This window comes from Schistocerca serialis, chromosome 3 (genome assembly GCF_023864345.2).
Source record: "Schistocerca serialis cubense isolate TAMUIC-IGC-003099 chromosome 3, iqSchSeri2.2, whole genome shotgun sequence".
Taxonomy (NCBI): Eukaryota; Metazoa; Arthropoda; class Insecta; order Orthoptera; family Acrididae; genus Schistocerca; species Schistocerca serialis.
In genome coordinates, this window is record NC_064640.1 from 451628324 (window position 1) to 451653646 (window position 25323).

General features: G+C 39.3%; 1 protein-coding gene across 2 annotated transcripts in view; it reads right to left on the reverse strand.

Moving 5' to 3' along the window:
* Nucleotides 1-215: 215 nt before the first annotated feature.
* Nucleotides 216-25323, reverse strand: part of LOC126470353 (calcyphosin-like protein) — a 359458-nt gene continuing 334350 nt past the window's right edge. For both annotated transcript variants that reach the window (XM_050098145.1, XM_050098144.1), the window contains exons 4-5: nucleotides 14744-14956; nucleotides 216-1653 (exon numbers count right to left, since the gene is read on the reverse strand). In XM_050098145.1, the coding sequence (XP_049954102.1) occupies nucleotides 1552-1653; nucleotides 14744-14956 (315 nt within the window). In that variant the 3' untranslated portion in view covers nucleotides 216-1551. The remainder of the gene's footprint in view (nucleotides 1654-14743; nucleotides 14957-25323) is intronic.

Below are 25323 nucleotides of genomic sequence, written 5' to 3' on the forward strand. Positions count from 1 at the left end.
TCAGGACTTAGACATTTCTTCTTCGGGGAGGAAAGAGGGACTGGTTAGAGAGGTTGGAAATGGAGGTAGCTCTCTGACCCTAGATTGAAAGGGATTCACAACTGCTTCTGACAGGTTCTTTAGAATAAATGTTGACCATAAATACTGTTGACTTTTCTGGCATACTTCAACATGCCTATTTATTACTGAACTATTTTTATTTTCATGTAATAAATTACAACACATATATAACAAGCACAACAAACAAGCACAATAAATAGGACATTAATATATTATCGGAAACTTTCTATTCATTTGCAAATTTCAGTTACAAAATAGCTGACAACAAAGTTAACCTAATTAAGCTAGTGTAAGTAACATTTTGATAACACTCATAGTAGGAAATCAACAAATAGTAACTCTTGGTTTACTGCTACAGTTGCAGAAACTCTGTACATTAGTTTCATATAAAGTTACACATCCATCAAAGTAAAATCTTAAGACACAGCAATGATCATATTTATTTCCACTTGATCATCATTCATAACTCTATACCAGATTTAATAGAAAATAGCAAGGCAGTGTCATAAATCTCAGTCCACACATAATGCCAAAATTGTGTGTGATTAAGAATCTTGAAATTATGATAATTACAATATCCTGTAATTAGAAGTATTTTAATAAACATTGTCCTGATAACGGGTTCACAGATTTATTAAATGTACCTTTAAGAGTAACCATATCACTTGATAGTATTACCACTCAGGGTCTGCCTGTTTAAACTTGTTTATGTATTTGTCAGTTTATTGCACCATTCTGCGTTTTCACTGTCACCACAGATTGTCATATATTTAACATGAGAACTCTGAAGAATGGATGTAGCTCATAGTCACTTTTGCCAAAAGTATGAGAGAATGAAGCAATTGCTGATGACTTTAACAACTGTGATAAATATGTAACAGAGCTTACTACAAAAGATATCCACTATTAATCATGGCACATTGCACACAGATTGAGTAGTGACTCATATTTTGAAGATGTGTGTGAATCAAATTTTATTCTGTTTTCTTAGCAACTTATTCTTTTGTAGAGCAGTGCAGTGAGATGATACATTACCAGCAAAAATGGCTGTTTTAGAACTTGCAAGGCAACCTGAGAAATTATTGTAGCTACCCTGAGGTACATCTTATTAACCATGCCGCAGAAAAACTTTTATTTAACATTGTTCATCTTCCTTTTCACCGCATAACCGCCAACAACATCGAAGTATCTCAATTTTGTGCATAAAAGTACCAAAACGTTCAAATAAGACAAAGAAAAATTTGTGTATTTTCAGTAAATGCAGGATATGAAGTAAACTCAACAAATGACACATTGTTGAGAAAATTTTGAAGTTTAATTATTATAGATACAATGTTTATTATTGGAAAACTCTTTATCTGTTAAACATAGTAGGTGTAAAATTTAATAAATTTGGTTCTCTTTAAATTGATGAGAGGAAAGTTTGACACACTTACTTTGTGGGATAACATAAACATACATTGGTTTAACTTGTGAAGTTAACTGTTCAGTTCACAGTTTAAAAGACTGACGCATCATTAAATCAAAATATGCATCACTGTCAATAGATGCACTTATTCCTGCATAGTAATTAATGAATTCTTCCTTGGTTACCTAAAATGGACAAGAAAACACATACATGAATTCCATGTTGGTAAGTCTTTTTGTTAAATGTATGCTGAGAACAAATGATTCTCCTTATGAAAAATCAGTTAATACTAATCCTTTAGCCTGTTGTGATAAAGATTGGGCAGTTACTCTTTGGCTGTTAATGTATTTGGTCAGTTTATGGTAGTAATGCAAATGAGAGAAGTATACTAGCAATTTTACTGTGTTTCTAATCCTATTAGCACCATTCTTTGGTAATAAAGTTAAATTTTATCAGTCAGTAACTACAGATAGCTGTTTTTGGTTTTGTTTATTTCTAAATATTCCTAGGAAATATGGTGCTCTGCCTCTTTAGGAGCTATACTTACAGTAAAATTTATAAAAACTGCAACGCCAAGAAGGATACATATGACTGATGTGAATTTTGTACCACATCTGACTTATAAGTGAATTAATTAAAGATGAGGATTACAGAACTAAAAATAATCTATGACTGTGATAATTTAGTAAGTTCATACATTATACACTGGGATATTAGTGTTATGTGTAAGTAGTGACTTTTCAAGCAGAGATTATAAAGCTGACAAATTGCAAATTTGATTTCAGAATACAAAAAAAAAAAAAAAAAAGTTGCATTGGCTTACAGAGGATAATATCAAATAGTACCTATTTTACAATAAATAATGTGTTTTGTAGGTGAATTAAAACATGTGGAAGATAATGCATATTTCATTATTTCAATATACATGGAAGATATAATTGAAGTTCCAGTTTCAAAACACTGTAAAAAAAGAACTACTGCTCAGAATGATGCCAAATTTGAATATAATATTATGAAAGAAGGGGGGATCAATATGGAACCAAGAAAATTTTAACAAAAATTTTCCGACTGGATGTCACCGTAAGAGTCATGACATAAATGGGTTTGGCTAGAAATGACTGATGAATTGCAGTATGACAGCTATGGTGTGAGATTTGCTTATTAAACCAACCATACTGTGGAATGTGCACAATCACACAAGTTGGACATTCAACAGCTGTGGCACTGTTAGTGAGGTAAGCCTGTCCACAATGGGAAGGTTGTACCAAATCAGATGGGAAACTTGTTTTTTAACTGTCCTGAGGCCATAAACCACATAAAAAGCAACAATGACATTGAGCTCTATCTGTGACAAAACTGGTGCAAGGCACTATTTTCTGCCACAAGGTGTAATCAAGAAACAGTTTGTTCCACAACAGATCGGATTGTCTCAGGGTTCACATTCAGAATATGTTGCACAGTGTGTGTCTTCAGTTCAGATATATTTATAATCAGAGCACTGAACACAACATCTTTTGGGTAAGCCAATGACCAGAAGTCATGTGGATTATGATCAGATGATGTGGATGGCCGGTCTGTAGGGAAATGATGACTGATACATCTGCCATTTTCAAAATGCCTCTGCGGCAGCTGCTTTACTGGTTGTGCACTGCGTGGAGAAGTGCCATATTGCATAAAAATGGTCCTATCCACACATACAGGCAACTGAAAGGCTGGAATGATAGTGTGCAAAAGACTCCCATAGTGTTTATCTGTGACCCACAGGACCCGTCTCCTTGAAAAAATATGGCCCTATGATAAACAATGCCATAAACACACTCCACACAGTTACCTTTCCAGAATAAAGTGGTACTGGTTGATGAATGAGTGGATTTTCTGTTGCCCATAGTCTGCAGTTCTGTGTACTGACTTGTACTCAGAGATGAAATTAGCTTCATTTCTCCACAGAAATGTTCATGGCAATTCATTTTCCACTTTCACGAGACCAAGAAATTCTAGAGAAAATGTCTTTCTTATTGGCAGGTCAGCATGAGGAAAGTCCTGAACTTGAGTAATTTTGTATGGATAACAATGCAGGACACTTCATAGAATTTTGTGCACCATGCTCAATGTCCAAAGTTAGGGCAATTCTCCCAGCACTGCATGTTTCTGCACCACAGCTTGACCCCTTCTGCAATGCTGTGGTCATATCTTCTACTGAAATTAGATAAATTATTTTCCACCCTATGCCACATTATCTTCAAAGAATCTTTTTCTTCATACACCCAATATTGGACCAATGCCTTTTTTCATACACTTGAGTGTCCAAAACTTCCATAGGGCTACTGGCTTCTTGTAAAAGAGCTTTACCAGCAGTGCATGATCCTGCATTGAGACAGTCATGGCGAGTGTTTCAGATGCAAACTGAGAATCAGCTGTGTACCATATACCTTTTGTTTTGCAAATTCTGCTGCTTACAGCATCAACTAATGGTAAGATTTTTGTTAAATATTTTTCTGTTTCCATGATGTTTTCCCACTCTTTGGTAACATTTTGTTCAAATGTGATGTCATTATGAGCAGTGATTAATTTTTACAACATTCTGAAACTGGAAATTTAATTATAATGACATTAAAAACCTAAGAAATTATTTGAATTATGTCAGTAGAGGTGGACAAGTTACTTTAGTTCCTAGAAGAAGGCCTGGATGTACCACACCATGTGTGGCCACACACTGTCCTGGTGAAATGTAGCACATGAAGTTTCCTGATGGACAGACAGTACTTCAGGTTCTAAATCCTCCATGATGTAATAGTTGTATTTGGGATTACCATCGATAATGTAGGAAACGAGATTGCATCCAGTGGTGCCTCAACCATCATGCCTGGCATTTGCCTGCCCTGCTGCTCATCAGTGTATGATGCAAGACCGTAGTCATCATAGTAGTTCATAACACATACAATGTGATCATCACAGTAATACAATTTGAGCTAAGACTTACAGAAAATAGTACATTTGCCAATTCAGTACACCATTGATGTTGTTCATGTTCCCATTGCAGGCTGAGGTGTTACTGGTTTATTGACAATGGAAGAAAATGGAACTACATGTGTGTCACCAGTGCAGCCAACAGCAGATGATGCTGAAGTATTGGCACAGACAAATCCATGTCTGTTTTAGTGCTTCAGGTTAAGCTGACACTAAGACTGGGCAAACCAAGCAGTCCTACATGTATGCCTTGAGTCTTAATCGCTTACTACTAGTGCTTTGTTATGAACATCTTCCGTGTCTGCATTCATTTGAGTGATTTTTTTCTAAGTGTTGCAATTTTCACAATCACTAGTGTATTTCACTTACTGCCTGTGATGTATATATATGATATAAACTGTGATTAATATGTATTAGAAATGACTGAATATCCAGAGTTATGTAACACATTCCTGTCTTTGTGCTCTTTAATCTGAAGACTAGTTTGATGCAGCTCTCCATGTTAGTCTGTCCTGTACAGGCCTCTTCATCTCTGAATAACTACTACAACCTATGTGGGACAGACAAAAATATGGAAATGCTATGAGAAATGTGTGCTTGAAAATAAACGTAAATGAGATGCTAGCCAAGCCTCCAGGTTCCACTGTTGTATTTGACCATGAATAGCAACTGTGGAATGTCCTCAATCCATTGCAAGTGCCAGTTGTGGTCAGAACAGTGTTCTGTGTAGCATTACGTTGGAGCTAACTGAATTTGAAATCAGGCATATTGTTGTTGCTCATATGATGGGTGCTCTCATAATCAAGGTAGCCAAAGTGTTTGGTGTTTCAAGAGGCACTATATTCATGCCTTATACTGCAAACAAGGAAAGTGGAGAGACATCATCTGCTAAGTCACAATGCAGAAAAAAGTGTGTGTTGAGTGACCGTGACAGATGGCCATTGAAGATGACTGTGACAAAAAATAAGAGGATGACAGCGGCAAAAGTCACTGAAAATTGATGTCACTCTCACAGATCCTGTCAGCAACAAAACAAAGTTAAGTGAGCTGCATAAGTAGGGAACTGTGCAGGGAGTTGCAGGGTAAGCTGGAATTGCAAAGCAGTGGTGCAAATGCTCATAATGGGGAAATATGGTGTCAAAGCTATAAGACTGATGACCTGAGATGTTAAGTCCCATAGTGCTCAGAGCTATAAAAATTACACTGTGAAGTGATGGGGGAATGTTGTTTTGTTCAATCTGTCTTGTTCCACACTGTTTCCAACTCTTGGCCAAGTTTATAATTTATGTCCCAAGAATGAAATGGGATGGGGGTTTTGTGATGATCTGGGCAGCCATACCATCATATTCCATGGTCCCCCTAGTTATTCTGTAAGTTTGCAGTCCTGCAAAGGATTATGTGACCATTTTGACTGATCAGGCCCATCCCATGGTGCAATAAATAAATGGCATGTGGCAAGGGCCTTCCGGTGGGTAGACCTGGTCATCTAGTGCAAGTCTTTTGAGGTGATTCCACTTCGGCAACTTGTGCATCGATGAGGATGAAATGATGATGATGAAGACAGCACAAACACACAGTCCCTGAGCAGAGAAAACCTCCAACCCAGCTAGGAATCAAATCCGGGCCCCTTTCATGACAAGCCAGTGCACTGTACACTCAGCTGTGGTGGTGGACCATGGTACAATGTTTTTACCACGATGGTGATGCTGTTTTCCAAGGTGACAGGGCCCCCCTCCACACAGAGCACCTCATTCAGGACTAGTTTTGTGAGCACAAGATGAATTACCATATCTCCTATGGCCAACAAAGGCACCACATTTCAATATTATTGAGCCTTTGTAGTCTAGTTTGGGGAGAAGTGTGTGTGATCACCATCCACCTTCATCAGCACAACGTGAACTTGCCACTGTTTTGCAGGAAGAATGGTATAAGATCCCTTGAAAACCATACAGGATCTATATTTATCCATTCCAAGATGAATGGTAGTTCTTTTGAATGCCAACAGTTTTTTTACACTGTATTAGGCATGGTAATATGTTGTGTTTTTGGTGTTTACATATTATTGGCCACCCCACTTGAACTGATCTAATTTCCTCTGCATTACACAACTTAGTTTGACTTCATTTCAGTACTCTCATTTTACTTTTGTTGATGTCCACCTTAGAATCTCATTTCAAGACACTCATAATTTCAAAACTTCCTGTCTGATTAAAACTGTGTGCATAACTGGGTCTAGAACCTGGGTTCTTTGCCTTTCACTGACAAGCAGGACTCATGACCTATGCTCACAGCTTTACTTCCTCTAGTACTTCATCTCCTACCTTCCAAACTTCACAGTTCTCGTGGATGTCTTGTAGGTCCAGCACTCCTGGAAGAAAGGCTATTATGGAGATATGACTTAGCCACAGTCTGGGGTATTGTTTCCAGAATGAATTTTCAATCTGTAGCAGAGTGTGCACTAATCTGAAACTTCCTGGCAGATTAAAATGGTGTGCTTGACTGGGACTTGAACCTGGGTATTTGCCTTCTTCTGGTAAGTGTACTACTGACTGAGTTATCCAAGCTATCCTCCCCTCACAGATTTACTTTATTTTTTATTTATTTCTGCCAGTACCTCATCTACTACCTTCCAAACTTCACAGTTCTCCTGAAGCCCAGTGTAATATTCACTTCAGAGTGAAAATTCATTCTGGAAACACTACCCCAGGTTGTGTCAATGCCAAGTCTCTGCAATATCGATTCATCCAGGAGTGTTAGCTTCAAAATGTAGGCAGGATAACTTCTTTGAAGTTTGGAAGGTAGGAGATGAGGTACTGGTGAAGAAAGCCATGAAGATGGGTCATGAGTCATACATGGATAATTCAGTTGGTAAAGCACTTTCTCAGAAAAGGCAAAGGTCCCAGGTTTGAATCCCAGTGCACATTCTACACCTCCAAGTTCTTTGCTGCCTCTGACAAAATTACAACTTCATCAGCAAACCTCAAACATATTATTTCTTCTGCCTGAATTTTGATTCCCTTTCTGAAATCCAGCTTTCTTTCCTTTACTGATTGCTCACTACACATACTGAATAATATTGGAGATTAGCTACATCCCTGTTTCTCTCTTTTCTCGACTGATGCTTTCCTTTCATATCCTATGACTCCTGTAATTCCAGTCTGATTTCTGTACAAGTTGTAAATAACATTTGCTCCCTGTATTTTATGCCTGCTACCTTCAAAATTTGAAAGAATGTAGTCGAGTCAACAATGTCAAAAGCTTTCTCTAAATCTAAAAATGATATAAATGTAGGTTTACCTTCCTGGAATCTATCTTCTAAGATAAGACTTATGATCAGTATTGCCTTACATGTATCTAAATTTCTATGGAATCCAAACTGATCTTCTCTGAGATAGGGAGATAGGCATCAACAATTTTTTTTACAATTCTCTGTACCTCAGGTTACTTATATCCAATTTTATAGGCCTGTTTGGTGTGGACATAGCTTGTCTGAGTCTCATTGGTGTTTAAAATCTTTCATGGTCTCAATTTAGTCAAAAAAAGGGATTGAGGTTGTGGCATAGTTTCCAATCACTGGATGTGTGCCTGTGTACTTGATTACATCCTGAAAATTTTTATATTAACATATGAAATGGTACTGCATGGCACTTAGTACAATGATCACTCCATGAAATGGGCACTTGAAGCTTTTAGTACAATGATCACTCCATGAAATGGGCACTTGAAGCTTGACTGCCAACTTGGTGAAGTTTTAGAGACACAAGCCATATGCCAGTACCAGGTTTCATTCTTCACCTTTCTCTCATATCTAGAACCACCCATAACAACCAAGAGTTAACACTACTCTGCATAACCACTTATCACAGTAATTCAAATCACACCGATTACATACCATACAAATGAAGAAAAGAGTGTCATTGTGTGTATGAAGAACATACTTGAAAATAGTCACAATATTTGGATTCCACCTAGTAACTAAGTGGACAGGTAGATACGTATATGAGAATTTTTTAAATGGAGCTGTATTCCTGTACATTAATTTACATGGTAACTTTTAGGCTGACAAGTGTTTAGGTTTACTTTGAGCTGCATTGCTGTTTCGAAGTCTTTCCCTTACTGGCTATCATGTTGACTGTGCAACAGATATATGACCGAAAATATATTATTAATAGGTTTTTAGTTTTTCAAGAAATTAACCCAATAAAAGTTTTACCCACATCTACATCTGTAATCTGCAAATCACTGAAGTGCATGACACAGGGTACATCCCATTTTAACAGTTATCAGGACTTTCTCTCATTCCATTCATGTATGGGTCACAGGAAGAATGACTGCTTAAATGCGTCAGTGTGTGCTGTAATTAAATAATGTTGCCTTTGCAATCCCTAGAGAAGCATTATGTAGGTTGCTGATATTATAATTACACAATAACACCACTGTGAAGAAGCAAGTATTTAAATATGAAGCATTCTAAAAATGGAGCAAATCCAAGATGCCAAGGTTGAGAATGCACTGATATATTGCATGCTAGGTAGAAAAATGGTTTGTTTTTATATTCCATATATTTTCATTGAATTAAAAAGTTATTTACTAATTAAATTTATGTTTAGTGAACCACCATATTAATATGCAGTCAATAGAAGAATAAAGCAATAGTTTATGAATTTCCTATGAGAAACATAAAGAAAAAGATATAGCGAAATAATGAAGTCAAATTTTCACAGCAGTGACTGTATTGTTTTCAGTTTTATTCAGTGTCAAGCACAAACTTAAAATCTTAAAGGAAGCCATTATACTACATGAGGCAAAGACAAAATAGATTATAAATACAATCTACAAGTCTAAAAATTGAACAGCAGAAACCAAAGTTTAACATCATACTTAGAAACTGAAAACTTGGACTATGCATAAACAGCTAAAGGATCAATAGACTTATGAAAAATCAAATGTTCATTTGCCTTTGTTTTGAATTGGCAAAGGGTATCAGCTGTCATTTTTGTCATTTGTAGGGCACATTCTACTTATAATTTCTTTTTTAGTTTCCTGGCACTAGGCCTGTAATTTTCTTGTTTTTTTTTCTAAGATTGGAGAGTTTTACCTGATCTCTCAAAGGTTAACATGTATTCATGAGTTACTTGATTTTTCAGTTGGCCTCCTGCCTAATAGAACATGCAGAAAGTGCATAGTGGGAAAACACTGTGTTGGCACCATGGATTTGTGTAATGGATGCCACACAAATGTTACGAGATGTGTGTCATGGTGGTGACACTTCCACATACTCTCCATTGGTACAACTGTTGTTGTTGTGGTCTTGAGTCCTGAGACTGGTTTGATGCAGCTCTCCATGTTACTCTATCCTGTGCAAGCTTCTTCATCTCCCAGTACTTACTGCAACCTACATCCTTCTGAATCTGTTTAGTGTATTCATCTCTTGGTCTCCCTCTATGATTTTTACCCTCCACACTGCCCTCCAATGCTAAATTGGTGATCCCTTAATTCCTCAGAACATGTCCTACCAACTGGTCCCTTCTTCTTGTCAAGTTGTGCCACAAACTCCTCTTCTCCCCAATTCTATTCAATACCTCCTCATTAGTTATGTGATCTACCCATCTAATCTTCAGCATTCTTCTGTAGCACCACATTTCAAAAGCTTCTATTCTCTTCTTGTCCAAACTGTTTATCATCCACGTTTAAGTTCCACACATGGCTACACTCCATACAAATACTTTCAGAAATGGCTTCCTGACACTTAAATCTAGGCTCGATGTTAACAAATTTCTCTTCTTCAGAAACGCTTTCCTTGCCATTGACAGTCTTCATTTTATATCCTCTCTACTTTGACCATCATCAGTTATTTTGCTCCCCAAATAGCAAAACTCCTTTATTACTTTAAGTGTCTCATTTCCTAATCTAATTCCCTCAGCATCACCCGACTTAATTCGACTACATTCCATTATCCCTGTTTTGCTTTTGTTGATGTTTATCTTATATCCTCCTTTCAAGAAACTGTCCATTCCATTCAACTGCTCTTCCAAGTCCTTTGCTGTCTCTGACAGAATTACAATGTCATTGGTGAACCTCAAAGTTTTTATTTCCTCTCCATGGATTTTAATACCTACTCCAAATTTTTCTTTTGTTTCCTTTACTGCTTGCTCAGTATACGGATTGAATAACATCGGGGAGAGGCTACAACCCTATCTCACTCCCTTCCCAACCACTGCTTCCCTTTCATACCCCTCGACTCTTATAACTGCCATCTGATTTCTGTACAAATTGTGAATCGCCTTTTGAGCCCTGTATTTTACCCCTGCCACCTTCAGAATTTGAAAGAGAGTATTCCAGTCAACATTGTCAAAAGCTTTCTCTAAGTCTACAAATACTAGAAATGTAGCTTTGCCTTTCCTTAGTCTTTCTTCTAAGATAAGTCCTAGAGCCAGTATTGCCTCACATGTTCCAATATTTCTATGGAATCCAAAATGATCTTCCCCAAGGTTGTCTTCTACCAGTTTTTCCATTCGTCTGTAAAGAATTCGCGTTAGTATTTTGCAGCTGTGACTTATTAAACTGATAGTTTGGTAATTTTCACATCTGTCAACACCCGCTTTCTTTGGTATTGGAATTATTATATTCTTCTTGAAGTCTGAGGGTATTTCGCCTGTCTCATACATCTTGCTCACCAGATGGTAGAGTTTCGTCATGACTGGCTCTCCCAAGACCGTCAGTAGTTCTAATGGAATGTTGTCTACTCCCGGGGCCTTGTTTCGAGTCAGGTCTTTCAGTGCTCTGTCAAACTCTTTGCACAGTATCATACCTCCCATTTCATCTTCATCTACATTCTGTTCCATTTCCATAATATTGTCCTCCAGAACATTGCTCTTGTACAGACCCTCTACATACTCCCTTCACCTTTCTGCTTTCCCTTCTTTGCTTAGAACTGGGTTTTCATCTGAGCTCTTGATATTCATGCAAATGGTTCTCTTTTCTCGAAAGGTCTCTTTAATTTTCCTGTAGGCAGTATCTATCTTACCCCTAGTGATATGCTCCTCCATATCTTTACATTTGTCCTCTAGCCATCCCTGTCGATCTCATTTTTGAGGCGTTTGCATTCCTTTTTGCCTGCTTCTTTTACTTCATTTTTATATTTTGTCCATTCATCAATTAAATTCAATATTTCTTCTGTTACCCAAGGATATCTACTAGCTCTCGTCTTTTTACCTGTTTGATCCTCTGCTGCCGTCACTACTTCATCCCTCAGCTACCCATTCTTCTTCTACTGTATTTCTTTCCCCCATTTGTGACAATTGTTCCTTTATGCTCTCCCTGAAACTCTCTAAAACCTCTGGTTTAGTCAGTTTATCCAGGTCCCATCTCCTTAAATTACCACCTTTTTGCAATTTCTTCAGTTTTAATCTACAGTTCATAACCAATAGATTGTGGTCAGAGTCCACATCTGCCCCTGGAAATGTCTTAAAATTTAAAACCTGGTTCCTAAATCTGTCTTACCATTATATAATCTATCTGATACCTTCTAGTATCTCCAGGATTCTTCCATGTATACAACCTTCTTTTATGATTCTTGAACCAAGTGTTAGCTGTGATTAAGTTATGCTCTGTGCAAAATTCTACCAGACGGCCTCCTCTTTCATTTCCTACCCCCAATCCATATTCACCTACTATGTTTCTTTCTCTCCCTTTTCCTACTCTCGAATTCCAGTCACCCATGACTATTAAATTTTCATCTCCCTTCACTAGCTGAATAATTTCTTTTATCTCATCGTACATTTCATGAATTTCTTCATCATCTGCAGAGCTAGTGGGCATATAGACTTGTGCTACTGTAGTAGGCGTGGGATTTGTGTCTATCTGGGCCACAATAATGCATTCACTATGCTGTTTCTAGTAGCTTACCTGCACTCCTATTTTTTTTATTCATTATTAAACCTACTCCTGCATTACCCCTATTTGATACTGTATTTATAACCCGGTATTCACCTGACCAAAAGTCTCGTTCCTCCTGCCACCAAATTTCACTAATTCCCAATATATCTAACTTTAACCTATCTATTTCCCTTTTTAAATTTTCTAACCTACCTGTCCGATTAAGGGATCTGACATTACATGCTCCGATCCGTAGAACGCCATTTTTCTTTCTCCTGATAATGACGTCCTCTTGAGTAGTCCCCGCCCCTCAGATCTGGATGGGGGACTATTTTACCTCTGGAATATTTTACCCAAGAGGACGCCATCATCATTTAACCATACAGTAAAGTTGCATGCCCTCGGGAAAAATTACGGCTGTAGTTTCCCCTTGCTTTCAGCCGTTTGCAGTACCAGCACAGCAAGGCCATTTTGGTTAGTGATACAAGGCCAGATCAGTCAATCATCCAGACTGTTGCCCCTGCAACTACTGGAAAGGCTGCTGCCCCTAGTACAATGGAAACGGATAGTGATGTATGAGCAAGCCATTTATGCTATCGATTGCTGATATATGGAGTAGTTATTACTCCAATGGAAAGTCCAGGATGAAATAACAACAGTCTTATGAAAGGGATAGATTGCTACTCACCACACAGATGAGATGTTGAGTTGCACACATGCGCAATGAAATAACTGCTACACATTTCAGCTTTTGGCCAAAAGGTCTTCTTCTGAAGTGTGGCCATAGCAGCTAGCAGTCTTTTCATTGTGCGTGTCTGCAACTCACCATCTCCTCTACATCTCTGTTGATCCATCATGGATAGGGGACGTCAGCTGGTCAAGTAACTGTCAATACCATTGAAATATGCCAACAGCCATGTAACTGAGATGTTATTTTACTTTATTTTGACTACCAGTTTTGGCATTACTCTATGCCATCTTCAGGTCCCATATGCATCTCTCAAAATAAATGATATTGTTATATAGTGTCTTATTTTCCTGGATGTCATAAATTCAAACCCTTTCACAAGTGATTCATTCGAAGACTTGATAGTGAGTTGCTATCAAGTCATCGAATAAAGCACTTGTGAAACAGTTTGAATTCATGACATCCAGAAATATATCGTACTATATGATAGTATCATTTATTTTGAGAGACAAATATAGGGCCTGAAGATGGCTTAGTGGAATGCCAAAACTGATAGTCAAAATAAAATAAAATAACATGTCAGTTACACAGCTGATGGAAAATTTCATTGACATTTAAAATCTCCTCTACATGGTGAGTAGTAACTATCTCTTTCATAATACTGCAGTTATTACTCCATAAATTAGAAGAATAACGCGGGTTGTTTCTCACACTGTAGACATTTTTCAGATCTTCCAACCATGTGACAGGTAATTTAGGGTTATGTGGTCAAAGCATAAGACCAAGAGGGTGGACACTAGTTGCCAAACACTACTTGCCAAATACAAGGCAGTAAAATCTGCCATATCCTATAGTGAACACAAGAATTTAATTTTTTGTCCATTGGAAAAGGAAAATTGTACGAGTATATTCCATGAATATTTGAACAATTTGTTATTAGATTTTATCAGAGTGCTGAAGTAGACACATACAGAATTTAATCAATTTCTTATGCAGGGAAATGCTTTGAATAAAAAAAAAAAAAAAAAACTGGTTCACTTGGGACATTCCTGATGTTTTTTAGTAAAAAAGCATTATACATTTAGAGTGTGTCAATGCACTTTGAATGAACTGATGATGATTTTTCAGATATTAAAGCATGTCAATGGTAAAATCTTTACAATGGGTTATTAAAGCATGTCAATGGTAAAATCTTTACAATGGGAGTAAAGTTCAGCTGATGAAAATTTTACCAATGCCTAACTTGATTCATATCTGAAGAAACTATTGTGGCATTCCCTTTGCACTTTACTTGGAAATAATTGAATAACTCATAACCTAAAGTAGTATGCTGAAAGAGTCTTATTCCATATCACTTGGAATCCATGTTCCATGTTTTGGCACCTCACTGGGTTTTCTGCTTTTAGCTGTTATGTAGATTTTCAAGGGCCTATGATTGTCATTACTGTATGTCAATAACTGCTTTCCTAGCCTCAAAATGCTACATTGTGGGATTACATACCAGACCTGCTATTGGTGAAAGCTCCAAAAAACTTCCAATCTCTGTCTGTCTGTCTGTCTCTCTCTTTCTCTCTGTTGTTATGATAAATAATCTTTAACTGATATTACAGAATCAATAATTAATATTACTTCCATGAATATTTGAGTAATTGACAATTCAGTCATGCATTCAGGTAGCAAATCCAAAAAGTTTAAATATTCTTCCTGCATTTACTTAACAAGTTAATTGTTGTATCACTTACTTTGCCATCTCGAGAACCATCATCAGTCTCAAAGTTGTTGAGAAACTTTGTAAGAATCTGTTCCTCAGTCTCCTCACCACTAATATAACGGGGGTTGTTTCTCACACTGTAGACATTTTTCAGATCTTCCAAAGTGATTACGCCATCTCCAGTGCGATCCAATTTCTTAAATGCCTCATCAATGACTTTGAGGCGAGATGCTGACATTGGAGGCTAAACAGAAAAAGAATAATTTGTATTTTCATATTAACAAATAGCAGCTCTGGTTTATGAAACATGCATTAATAACTGGCGAATTGATGCGCTGACCACATGCCACCTCAAGACTGCTGGCCAATGATAACAGATGCAGATGATGTACTTGGGGTTAGTCAGTAAGTCTATGTCATACATATGGTGCAATGTCAAGAAACTTAATAGGTATTAAGAGCAAATTCAGAACTAAAAAATTAATGGTGAAATTTGAGGAAGACTTAGTAATAAGCATCCTGGTGTAGAGGAACAACTGAAAGAGTTGAAAAGAGATAAGTCACCAGGTCTAGATGGAATACCACTTCAGCGTTACAGAGAGTACTCTTCAGCACTGGCCTCTTACTTAGCTTGCCTTTATTGCAAATCTCTCACCTGGCACAAAGTTGTAAGTGACTAGAAAAAAGGGTGTGTGACTCCTGGACTCCTGTGTATGAGAAGGGTAAGAGAACGGACCCAGAAAATTACAGACCACTATCCTTAACATTGATCTGGAGCAGAATTGTTGAATATATCCTCAGTTCTAATATAATAAATATCCTTGAGATGGGAAAGCTTTTGTCCATGAATCAGCACAGTTTTAGAAAGCATTACTTGTGCAAAACTCAGCTTGCTCTTCTCTCACATGATATCCTGCAAATTATAGATGAAGGGCAACAGGTGGATTTCATACTCTCACATTTCTGAAAAGCATTTGACATGGGACCTGCTGTAGACTGTTAATGAGGGTATAGGTATACGGAATAAGTTCCCAGGCACGTGAGTGGGTTAAAGACTTCTTAAGTAACAGAACACATTATTTTGTCCTCAATGGCTACTGTTCATCAGAGGCAACAGTATCATCAGGAGTGCCCCAGGGAAGTGTGAAAGGATTGATGTTATTTTCTATATAGATAAATGATCTCACAGATAGAATGAGTAGCAATCTGCAGCTACTTGCTGAAGCTGGTGTGGTGTGTGTTATCATTGAGTGACTGTAGGAGGATACAATATGACTTAGATTAAATTTATAATTGGTGTGATGAATGTCAGCTAGCTCTAAATGTAGAAAAGCATGAGTTAATGCAGATGTGTAGGAAAAACAAACATTATGCTTGAACACAGTATTAGTAGTATACTGCAAGACACAGTATATCAATTAGATACGTGAGTGTAACATTTCAAAGTGATATGAAATGAAATGAGCATGTAAGGATTGCAATAGGGAAGGTGAATGGTCAACTTTGGTTTATTGGGAGAATTTTGGGAAAATGTGGTTCATTTGTGAAGGAGACCACATGCAGGACACTAGTGTGACACATTCTTGAGTACTGCTCAAGTGTTTGGATTCTGCACTAGGTCAGATTAAAGAAAGACGTCAAAGCAATTCAGAGGTGGGCTGCTGGAATCATTACTGCTGGGTCCAAACAACACACAAGTACTACAGAGATGCTTTGGGAACTCAATGGGAATCCCTGAAGGGAAGGCGACATTCTTTTCGAGGAACACTACTGAAAAAAATTATAGAACACGCATTTGAAGATGACTGCAGAATGATTCTACTGCCACCAAAATACATTTTGCATAAGTTTCATGAAGATAAGATAAGAGAAATTAGAGCTCATATGGAGGTGTACAGACAGTCATTTTTCCCTCACTCTGTTGTAAGTGGAACAGAAAAGGAAATTACTAGTTGTAGTAATGGGTACCTTCCACCACACGCCATACAGTGGCTTGTGGAGTATGCATTTAGATGTAGATATCTATAAAGCAAAATGTGTGGTGTTAATATCCAGGATCTCCTTGCAAACCTCCAGATCAATTTCAGCCAAATTGGGCACAGGAACAACAGGCCTCACGGGTATCAGCACTCTGTGGTTTATAACCTCTTAGCTCCAATAAAAGGGAGATACGGGCCAAAGTGTGTTTTTTCCTGCCTTTAGCATATAGGCTACCTCAAATGATTGGTATGTTAAGTTGGAGTTGCATAGGCCTCCTTTATTGACCTGCTTTTTATGGCGGCCTGTACATCAGTGGCAAGTAAGTGATTTTCAAGCCCCAGATGTGTTGCACGCCTTGCATGACAGGTGTATTGTGGGAGTAGTATTGGCCTGCTTTATTGAACTATACTGCAGGGGCTGCAAATCCTAATGAGTGTGGATTGGGACATGTCAAGATGGTTAAAGGAGGGGATGGAGATAGTGATGGGGTGTGCGAAATGGACAGAGAGAGGGGAGGAGGGGATTTTCATGAGGCAGGTGAAAGTTGTAGAGAGGTGGTGAGGAGGTGGTTAAGGAAGAGGGGGAGGCAGAGATGGAAAGAGAGGGGGGAGGAGGATGTAGTTAGAGGGAAGGGGGAGGAAGATGTGGTCAGAGAGAAGGGATGAAGGAAATGGATAAAGAGAGGGGGAGGAGGAGATGAAGAGACAGAGAGAGTGGAAAGGAGGAGGTAAACAGAAGAGGTGAGAGGGTGACAGACAGAGGGAGGATGAGATGGACACAGAGAGTGGGAAGAGGAGGTGTATTCAATAAATGTGTCAAATGCATATGCGATTGAGACCACAGGGAAAAAGCAAGTTTACAATATTTACAAGAACCAAAAGGGAATAATAAGAATGGAAGACCAAGAATGAAGTGCTTGAAATAAAAAGGGTGTAAGACAGGGATGCTGTCTTTTGCTGCTGTTGCACACTCTATATATCTAAGAGGCAATGACGGAAATTAATGAAAGGTTCAAGAGTATGATTAAAATTCAGGGTGAAAAAATATCAGTTACAAGAATCACTTATCACATTATTATCCTCAGCGAAACTGAAGAAGATTTCCAGTAAAAATTGAATGGAATGGAAGTTTATGCAGGAGTTTTCAAACTGTGTGTCACGGTTGCCAGGGGTGTTGTGAACTAACAGAAGGGGCCTCATGGTGGTTTCATAAAAGTAATCATTTGGTTTATTTGCTTTCTGAATAAGGAACAATGTGTGTGCTAGTAGTGATATCTAGCAGACTATCACATAAGCGTTGTTACTGTGGCAGAGTAGTAGATGACAGTCAAATCGTTACACATGACTCATTCTTTTCTATTCAATAATAATCAGTTTGAAGGTTTGTTCTGTTGAATGCACATCATTTGATTGATTGACTAAGGGGGTTATGGGACTAAACAGTGAGGCCATCAGTAGTACATTGTTTCTGATTTTTGTTTGCATGCAGTACTGAGATTTTTGTTTCTCTGTCAGCATGTACAAATTTGTAAATGTATGTAACGGTACAAAATGTGATACTACTAGTATTTCAACTGTATTGAGCAGTTCTAAGGACAAGAATAGACGAAAATGTATGAAGTACTGGGTGGTTATAATTACACTTTCCCTATTTAAGACTTTATAACACAGAAACTAATTCAAATCAAATCAAATTTTATTGTCGTTAAACAACTTAGTGTTGTAATAGACAGTGTCAAAAAATACAAGGATAGGTACCAAAACACAATACAATACATACATACAGGTTTTTTAATTTTCTTAAAAAAATATATAGAAAAGAAAAGTATTTACAGTTATACATCTCCTTGGATCAAATTTGTCTCATTATCATATGAGAACCAAACTTGGTAGCATTAATGTCAAGGACATGAGGAAGATAATCAATGCAGAATCAATTAAATTGAAACACTTTTAATGGGCTGCTATGGTACCTCACACTATTACATACCGGTATCAGTATTGCTACAAAAGGGGCTCAATATGGTGCCCATCAGTGTCCAGAAGAGTCTGAAAGTGCAGGATTGCATTCTGCACAGCAGAATGAAGTATGTCCATATGTATGCTGGCTACCTCTGTTGATATGCTGCGCTTCAGATTAACACATGTATGAATGTTCTCCTGGAAAATCCTGCCCTTCAGATAGCCTCATAACCAGAAATTACAGGGAGTGAGAATCAGGTGATTGTGCCGGCCAAGCATTTGGAAATAATCGCTTCCAAATGTGTTTTGGAGAAGCAGGTGAACTTCCCGAGCAATGTGCAGTGGGGCCCCATCTTGCATGAAAACTGTTGAGTTCAATGTGTCTATCTTCTGTAGGGCAGGTATGACATGGTGGCGAAGCATACCGCAGTAACACTGGCCAGTCACACTGCATGTCTTTGGTCTGTGAGTGCCAACCTCTTAAAAAATGAATGGGCAAATGATGAACGTAGCCGTGAAGTCACACCATACGGTGATATGTTCACCATACAGAGGAACTTCATACACAGTGACAGTGACAGTTCACTTTACCTGTCAGAGAAAATGAGCTTCGTCTGTCCATAGCATGGTCCAGGGCCAGCCCTTGTCAACTTCAATCCTTGTGAGAAAGTGGAGAGCGAAGTCAACAGGTCGTTGTGCATCCTGTGGTGCAAGCTGGCATACAATATGGATCTTGTACGGACACCATTTGAGAATGGTCTGAAGCACCTTCCATAGAGTGGATCACAGAATGTTCAACTGTTGTGACACAGCACATGCACTGCCTGATGATCGGAAATTGCACACAGCATTGCCTACCACAGCAACTGCAATTTCAACAACTACCTGTGGTGCAACTGTTCGTCAGCTCTTCCCAGAGTGACGCCCAGTTCTCCAGCTGATTTGAACTTCTTCATCATGCTCTGCACAGCAGGTGGATAGAAAGAGAATCCTTCCATAATCCTTTCAACTGGCAATACTCTCGAAGTGCAACTGCAGCATTACTGTTATTTTGAAAACAGAGCTTCACCAATAATGCCCTGCTCCTTTTGTCCAAGCTCATGTTGACACGTCAACAAAATAACCTACATGAAATTACAAGCAATCTAGTTGCCGTGTAGTGTAACTGAAAGATATTTTACATTTAAGCTATTGATATGTCGATAGCATGATCGGCTATTGCCCATCCATAATTCATCGAAAACCAACGTCTGTCTATTGCTGGCAGTACTTGAGCTCAGTTGTTACTTTGTTAATCAATTCAGTTTTTACTTGCAGTTGAATTTAAGGGGAGCGCTGCTGTTCAAATCCAGATTGAAAGAAGAAGAGTGTAAAACGACCTTACAGGTTGAAGGGAGATTAGAGTATGACTTTTTCTTAGTTGTTTGCCAAAATACAGCGCTCTTAAGTAACGAGATTATATCTCTTCTTGATGAAAACTCCGAGATCAGTTTCATAGTTTATCGTTCTTTATAGAAATTGGATATTTTGTGGACCAAAGTTGAGAAAATGCGGTATTATGTACAACAGCGTTATAAACTACTGGCCATTAAAACTGCTACACCAAGAAGAAATGCAGATGATAAAAAGGTATTCAAAAATGGTTCAAATGGCTCTGAGCACTATGGGACTATGGGGCTTAACTTCTGAGGTCATCAGTCCCCTACAACTTAGAACTACTTAAACCTAACTAACCTAAGGACATCACACACATCCATGCCCGAGGCAGGATTCGAACCTGCGATCGTAGCGGTCGCGCGGTTCCAGACTGTAGCGCCTAGAACCGCTCGGCCACAACGGCTGGCAACGGGTATTCATTGGACAAATATATTATACTAGAACTGACATGTGAGTACATTTTCACGCAATTTGGGTGCATAGGTCCTGAGAAATCGGTACCCAGAACAACCACCTCTGGCCGTAATAACGGCCTTGATACGCCTGGGCATTGAGCCAAACAGAGCTTGGATGGCGTGTACAGGTACAGCTGCCCATGCAGCTTCAACACAATACCACAGTTCATCAAGAGTAATGACTGGCGTATTGTGACGAGCCAGTTGCTCGGCCACCATTGACCAGACGTTTTCAATTGGTGAGAGATCTGGAGAATGTGCTGGCCAGGGCAGCAGTCGAACATTTTCTGTATCCAGAAAGGCCCGTACAGGACCTGCAACATGCGGCCATGCATTATCCTGCTGAAATGTAAGGTTTCGCAGGGATGGAATGAAGGGTAGAGCCACGGGTCGCAACACATCTGAAATGTAACGTCCACTGTTCAAAGTGTCATCAATGGAACAAGAGGTGACTGAGACGTGTAACCAATGGCACCCCATACCATCATGCCGGGTGATACGCCAGTATGGCGATGACGAATACACGCTTCCAATGTGCGTTCACCACGATGTCGCCAAACACGGATGCGACCATCATGATGCTGTAAACAGAGCCTGAATTCATCCGAAAAACTGACGTTTTGCCATTCGTGCACCCTGGTTCGTCGTTGAGTACACCATCGCAGGCGCTCCTGTCTGTGATGCAGCGTCAAGGGTATCCGAAGCCATGGTCTCCGAGCTGATGGTCGATGCTGCTGCAAACGTCGTCGAACAGTTCGTGCAGATGGTTATTGTCTTGCAAACGTCCCCATCTGTTGACTCAGGGATCGAGACGTGGCTGCACGATCCGTTACAGCCATGCGAATAAGATGCCTGTCATCTCGACTGCTATTGATACGAGGCCGTTGGGACCCAGCACGGCGTTCCGCATTACTCTCCTGAACCCACCGATTCCCTATTCTGCTAACAGTAATTGGATCTCGACCAACGCGAGCAGCAATGTCGCGATGCGATAAACCGCAATCGCGATAGGCTATAATCCGACCTTTATCAAAGTTGGAAACGTGATGGTACACATTTCTCCTCCTTACACGAGCCATCACAACAACGTTTCACCAGACAACGCCGGTCAACTGCTGTTTGTGTATGAGAAATCGGTTGGAAACTTTCCTCATGTCAGCACGTTGTAGGTGTCGCCACCGGTGCCACCTTGTGTGAATGCTCTGAAAAGCTAATCATTTGCATATGACAGCATCTTCTTCCTGTCGGTTAAATTTCGCGTCTGTAGCACGTCATCTTCGTGGTGCAGCACTTTTAATGGCCAGTAGTGTATTAAGCACTGCAGGCAGGAAAAAGTGATTAATATGCAGGGTTAAAGTGTAAAATATGTCATATCAAGTATAAAAAAATCAAAATATGCAATATGCATGAATTTACTTCCTGTAAGGTGAAAACATGCAAACATCCACGAAAAAACCCAGAGGCTGTCTGTTGCAGTGACACGGCACTAATGGTATTGATTTGTGAAATTTTATCCAACCCATATGGATAGCCACGCCCGATAGTACGCCGCTACCAGGATTTGGGGAGGTGTTGGTGAACGTTATTATAGAACACGGAACTGTGTTTTGAGAGCAAAGAGGCAGTACATTATATTAGAATTATAATTTGTTTGGTAATACAATGAAATTATTATACTGCAAAATAAAGGAATATTTAATTGTCGATTTGCGTATTTCGTACATACTATTGAGAGTAATGTCATACTTTTTGAAGAAAAGCTTTTCTTTCTTTGTTTTAAAGACGAAATACTATTTGTATAAAGACCCAGCGAAAGCAAATTATGCACACAAAATAAGGAACAAATAAATGTGTTTTCAGAAGAAATGAGAAACATGAATCCTAATAAGGTCCTCTTTAACAAAACTTTTACGAGACCCTGGCTACGCCCTTGAGTAAAGAGGCTCCTCATGCGGGTTTAGAAGACTATGACTTTCAGCTGAGTGATCAATTGAAGCCTTTGTTTGTGGATTATTTAACTGACATTAGTTATTACTTTCTGAAGTACATTCCAGAAGAAGCTGATCAGTATAACTGGATCAACGATCCCTTCAGTACAAAAATTACACCAACACTTACAATAAAAACAAAAGCTATTTAGTGATATCTCTTTAGGCTCCAAATCGAAATAAAAGTTCGTTTCCTCATTACCGTTTCACCTTTGGAACTTGCTGAAGCAGGCATATCCGCAAGTAGGTGGCAGGGCCCTGCGAGTTTTGATACCTTTGACACCATCCTACTATGGGAGGTAGATTTTTCAGCATTGGCAGTAGTAAACACGAAATATAGATGAGAAAGGAATATGGAGAAAGAGTTGTGCATTGCAATTTCCCATCTTGTGCTGAGATTTGAAGAAATGGTGATGAAGAAGCAAGCTCATCGTTCCCACTGACTTCGTTGCAAGAGTAAAACGTAGTAACTTGAAAAGTTCATTGAAATGTGTTCTGTCAACAGTTAATAAAGAAATAACTACTCTTATTCATTTTTTGAAACTTAAGATTATTTATCCCACAGTTCGAGTCGGATGCCATTCGCGGAAAGGAGCCGCGGGTGTACATGTACAGATTAAGGGTGTCATGGACACAAACAATTTGAAAACCACTGGTCTAATGAGTAAAGAATATGGATTTAGTGTGAACCGAAGAAATACGAAAGGAATGGGGAGTAGCAGAAATGAGATTAGCGATAATCTTCAATTTGGGCACCATGAAGTAGACGAGGTTACAGAATTCTGCTACCTTGGAATCTCTGAGAACGAAATTTTTGAGAACGTACGTTTGTAGCACAGCGTTTTATGGTGGTGAATCATGGACTGTGGGGAAACTGGAAGTGAATCGAAACGTCTGAACTGCAGTGCTAAAAAAGGATGTGAAAATTAGGCGTACTGGTAAGATAAGGAACGAGGAGGTTCTCCACAGAATCGATGAAGAAAGGAACTTACGAAGCTCCTTAGAACCAAGAGGTCTAACTCATATCATTCTTGTTTTGAGATATTTAATGGTTTACAAAAGTCAATAGTACTTTGTGCATTGCTTTTGTCCCATATTCGTAACAGTCTTTTTTCTAATGTAAGTTAACAACTGCAACAAATGTTAAACAGTTATAGGCCAGACGTAAGGGACAAAATGAAGTAACGCCACTTGTGATATAAACACGAAAAGGATTTGATTTATTATAAAAGTATACACTGACGTGTCAAGTGTTATGCGATCCTCCTATAACCGTGTCGGACTTCCTTTTGCCCAGTGCAGTGCAGCAACTCGACGTAGCTTGCACTCAACAAGTCGTTAGACGTCCCCTGCAGAAATATTGAGCCATGTTGCCTCTATAACCGTTCGTAATTGCGAAAGTATTGCCGGCGCAGGATTTTGTGCACGAATTGACCTCTCGATTAAGTCTCATAAATGTTCTATGGGATTCATGTCCGACGATCTGGGTTGCCAAATCATTCGCTCAAACTATCCAGAATGTTCTTCAAACCAATCGCGAACAACTGTGGCTCGGTGACATGGTGCTTTGTCATTCATAAAAATTCCATCGTTGTTTGACATTGTCAGGACTATGAATGACTGCAAATGGTCTCAGTTGGTTCAGTTGAACCAGAGGACCCGATCCATTCCATGTAAAGATGGCCCACACCATCATGGAGCCACCAACAGCTTACACAGGACCTTGTTGACAACTTGAGTCCCTGGCTTCGTGGAGTCTGCTCCACACTCGAATCCTACGATGAGCTCTTACGAACTGCCGGCCGGAGTGGCCGAGCGGTTCTAGGCGCTTCAGTCTGGACCCGCGCGACTGCTGCGGTCGCAGGTTCGAATCCTGCCTCCGGCATGGATGAGTATAATGTCCTTAGGTTAGTTAGGTTTAAGTAGTTCTAAGTTCTAGGGGACTGATGACCTCAGATGTTAAGTCCCATAGTGCTCAGAACCATTTTGAATTTCTTACGAACTGAAATCGGGATTCATATGACGAGGTCACGGTTTTGCAGTCGTCTAGGGTCCAGCCAATATGGCCACGAGCCCAAGAGAGGCGCTGCAGGCGATGGCATGCTATTAGCATAGGCACTCGCGTCGGTCGTCTGTTGCCATAGCCCATCAACAACAAATTTTGCCGCACTGTCCTAACGGATACGTTCATCGTACGTTCCACATTGATTTTTGTGGTTATTTCACGCAGTGTTGCTTGTCTGGTAGCACTGTGTAGCAATGACAACTCTACGCAAACTTCACTGCTCTCGGTCGTTATGTGAAGGCCGTTGGCCCCTGCTTTGTGCGTGGTGAGAGATAATGCCTGAAATGTGGTATTATCGGCACACTCTTCACACGGTGTATCTGGGTATATTGAATTTTGTAACGATTTCCGAAATGAAATGTCCCATGCGTCTAGCTCCAACTACGATTCCTCGTACAGATTCTGTTAACTCCCATCGTGCGGCCATAACCACGTCGGACACCTTTTCACATGAATCACCTGAGTACAAATGACAGCTCCGCCAATGCAGTGACCTTTTATACCCTGTGTACGCGATACTACCACCATCTGTATATGTGCATATCGCTATCCTGTAACTTTTCAAACCTCAGTGTACATGGCTGTCAACAACATAGTACAGGGCGTGGCAAATAAAGTGGCCTAGACTTCGGCACGTTACATTGCCAACATTTTGAAACTATTTGTGGAAACATTAATGGAGGAGGCAAAGACCTGCAGTTACTTCCAACAGGATGGAGAAACTG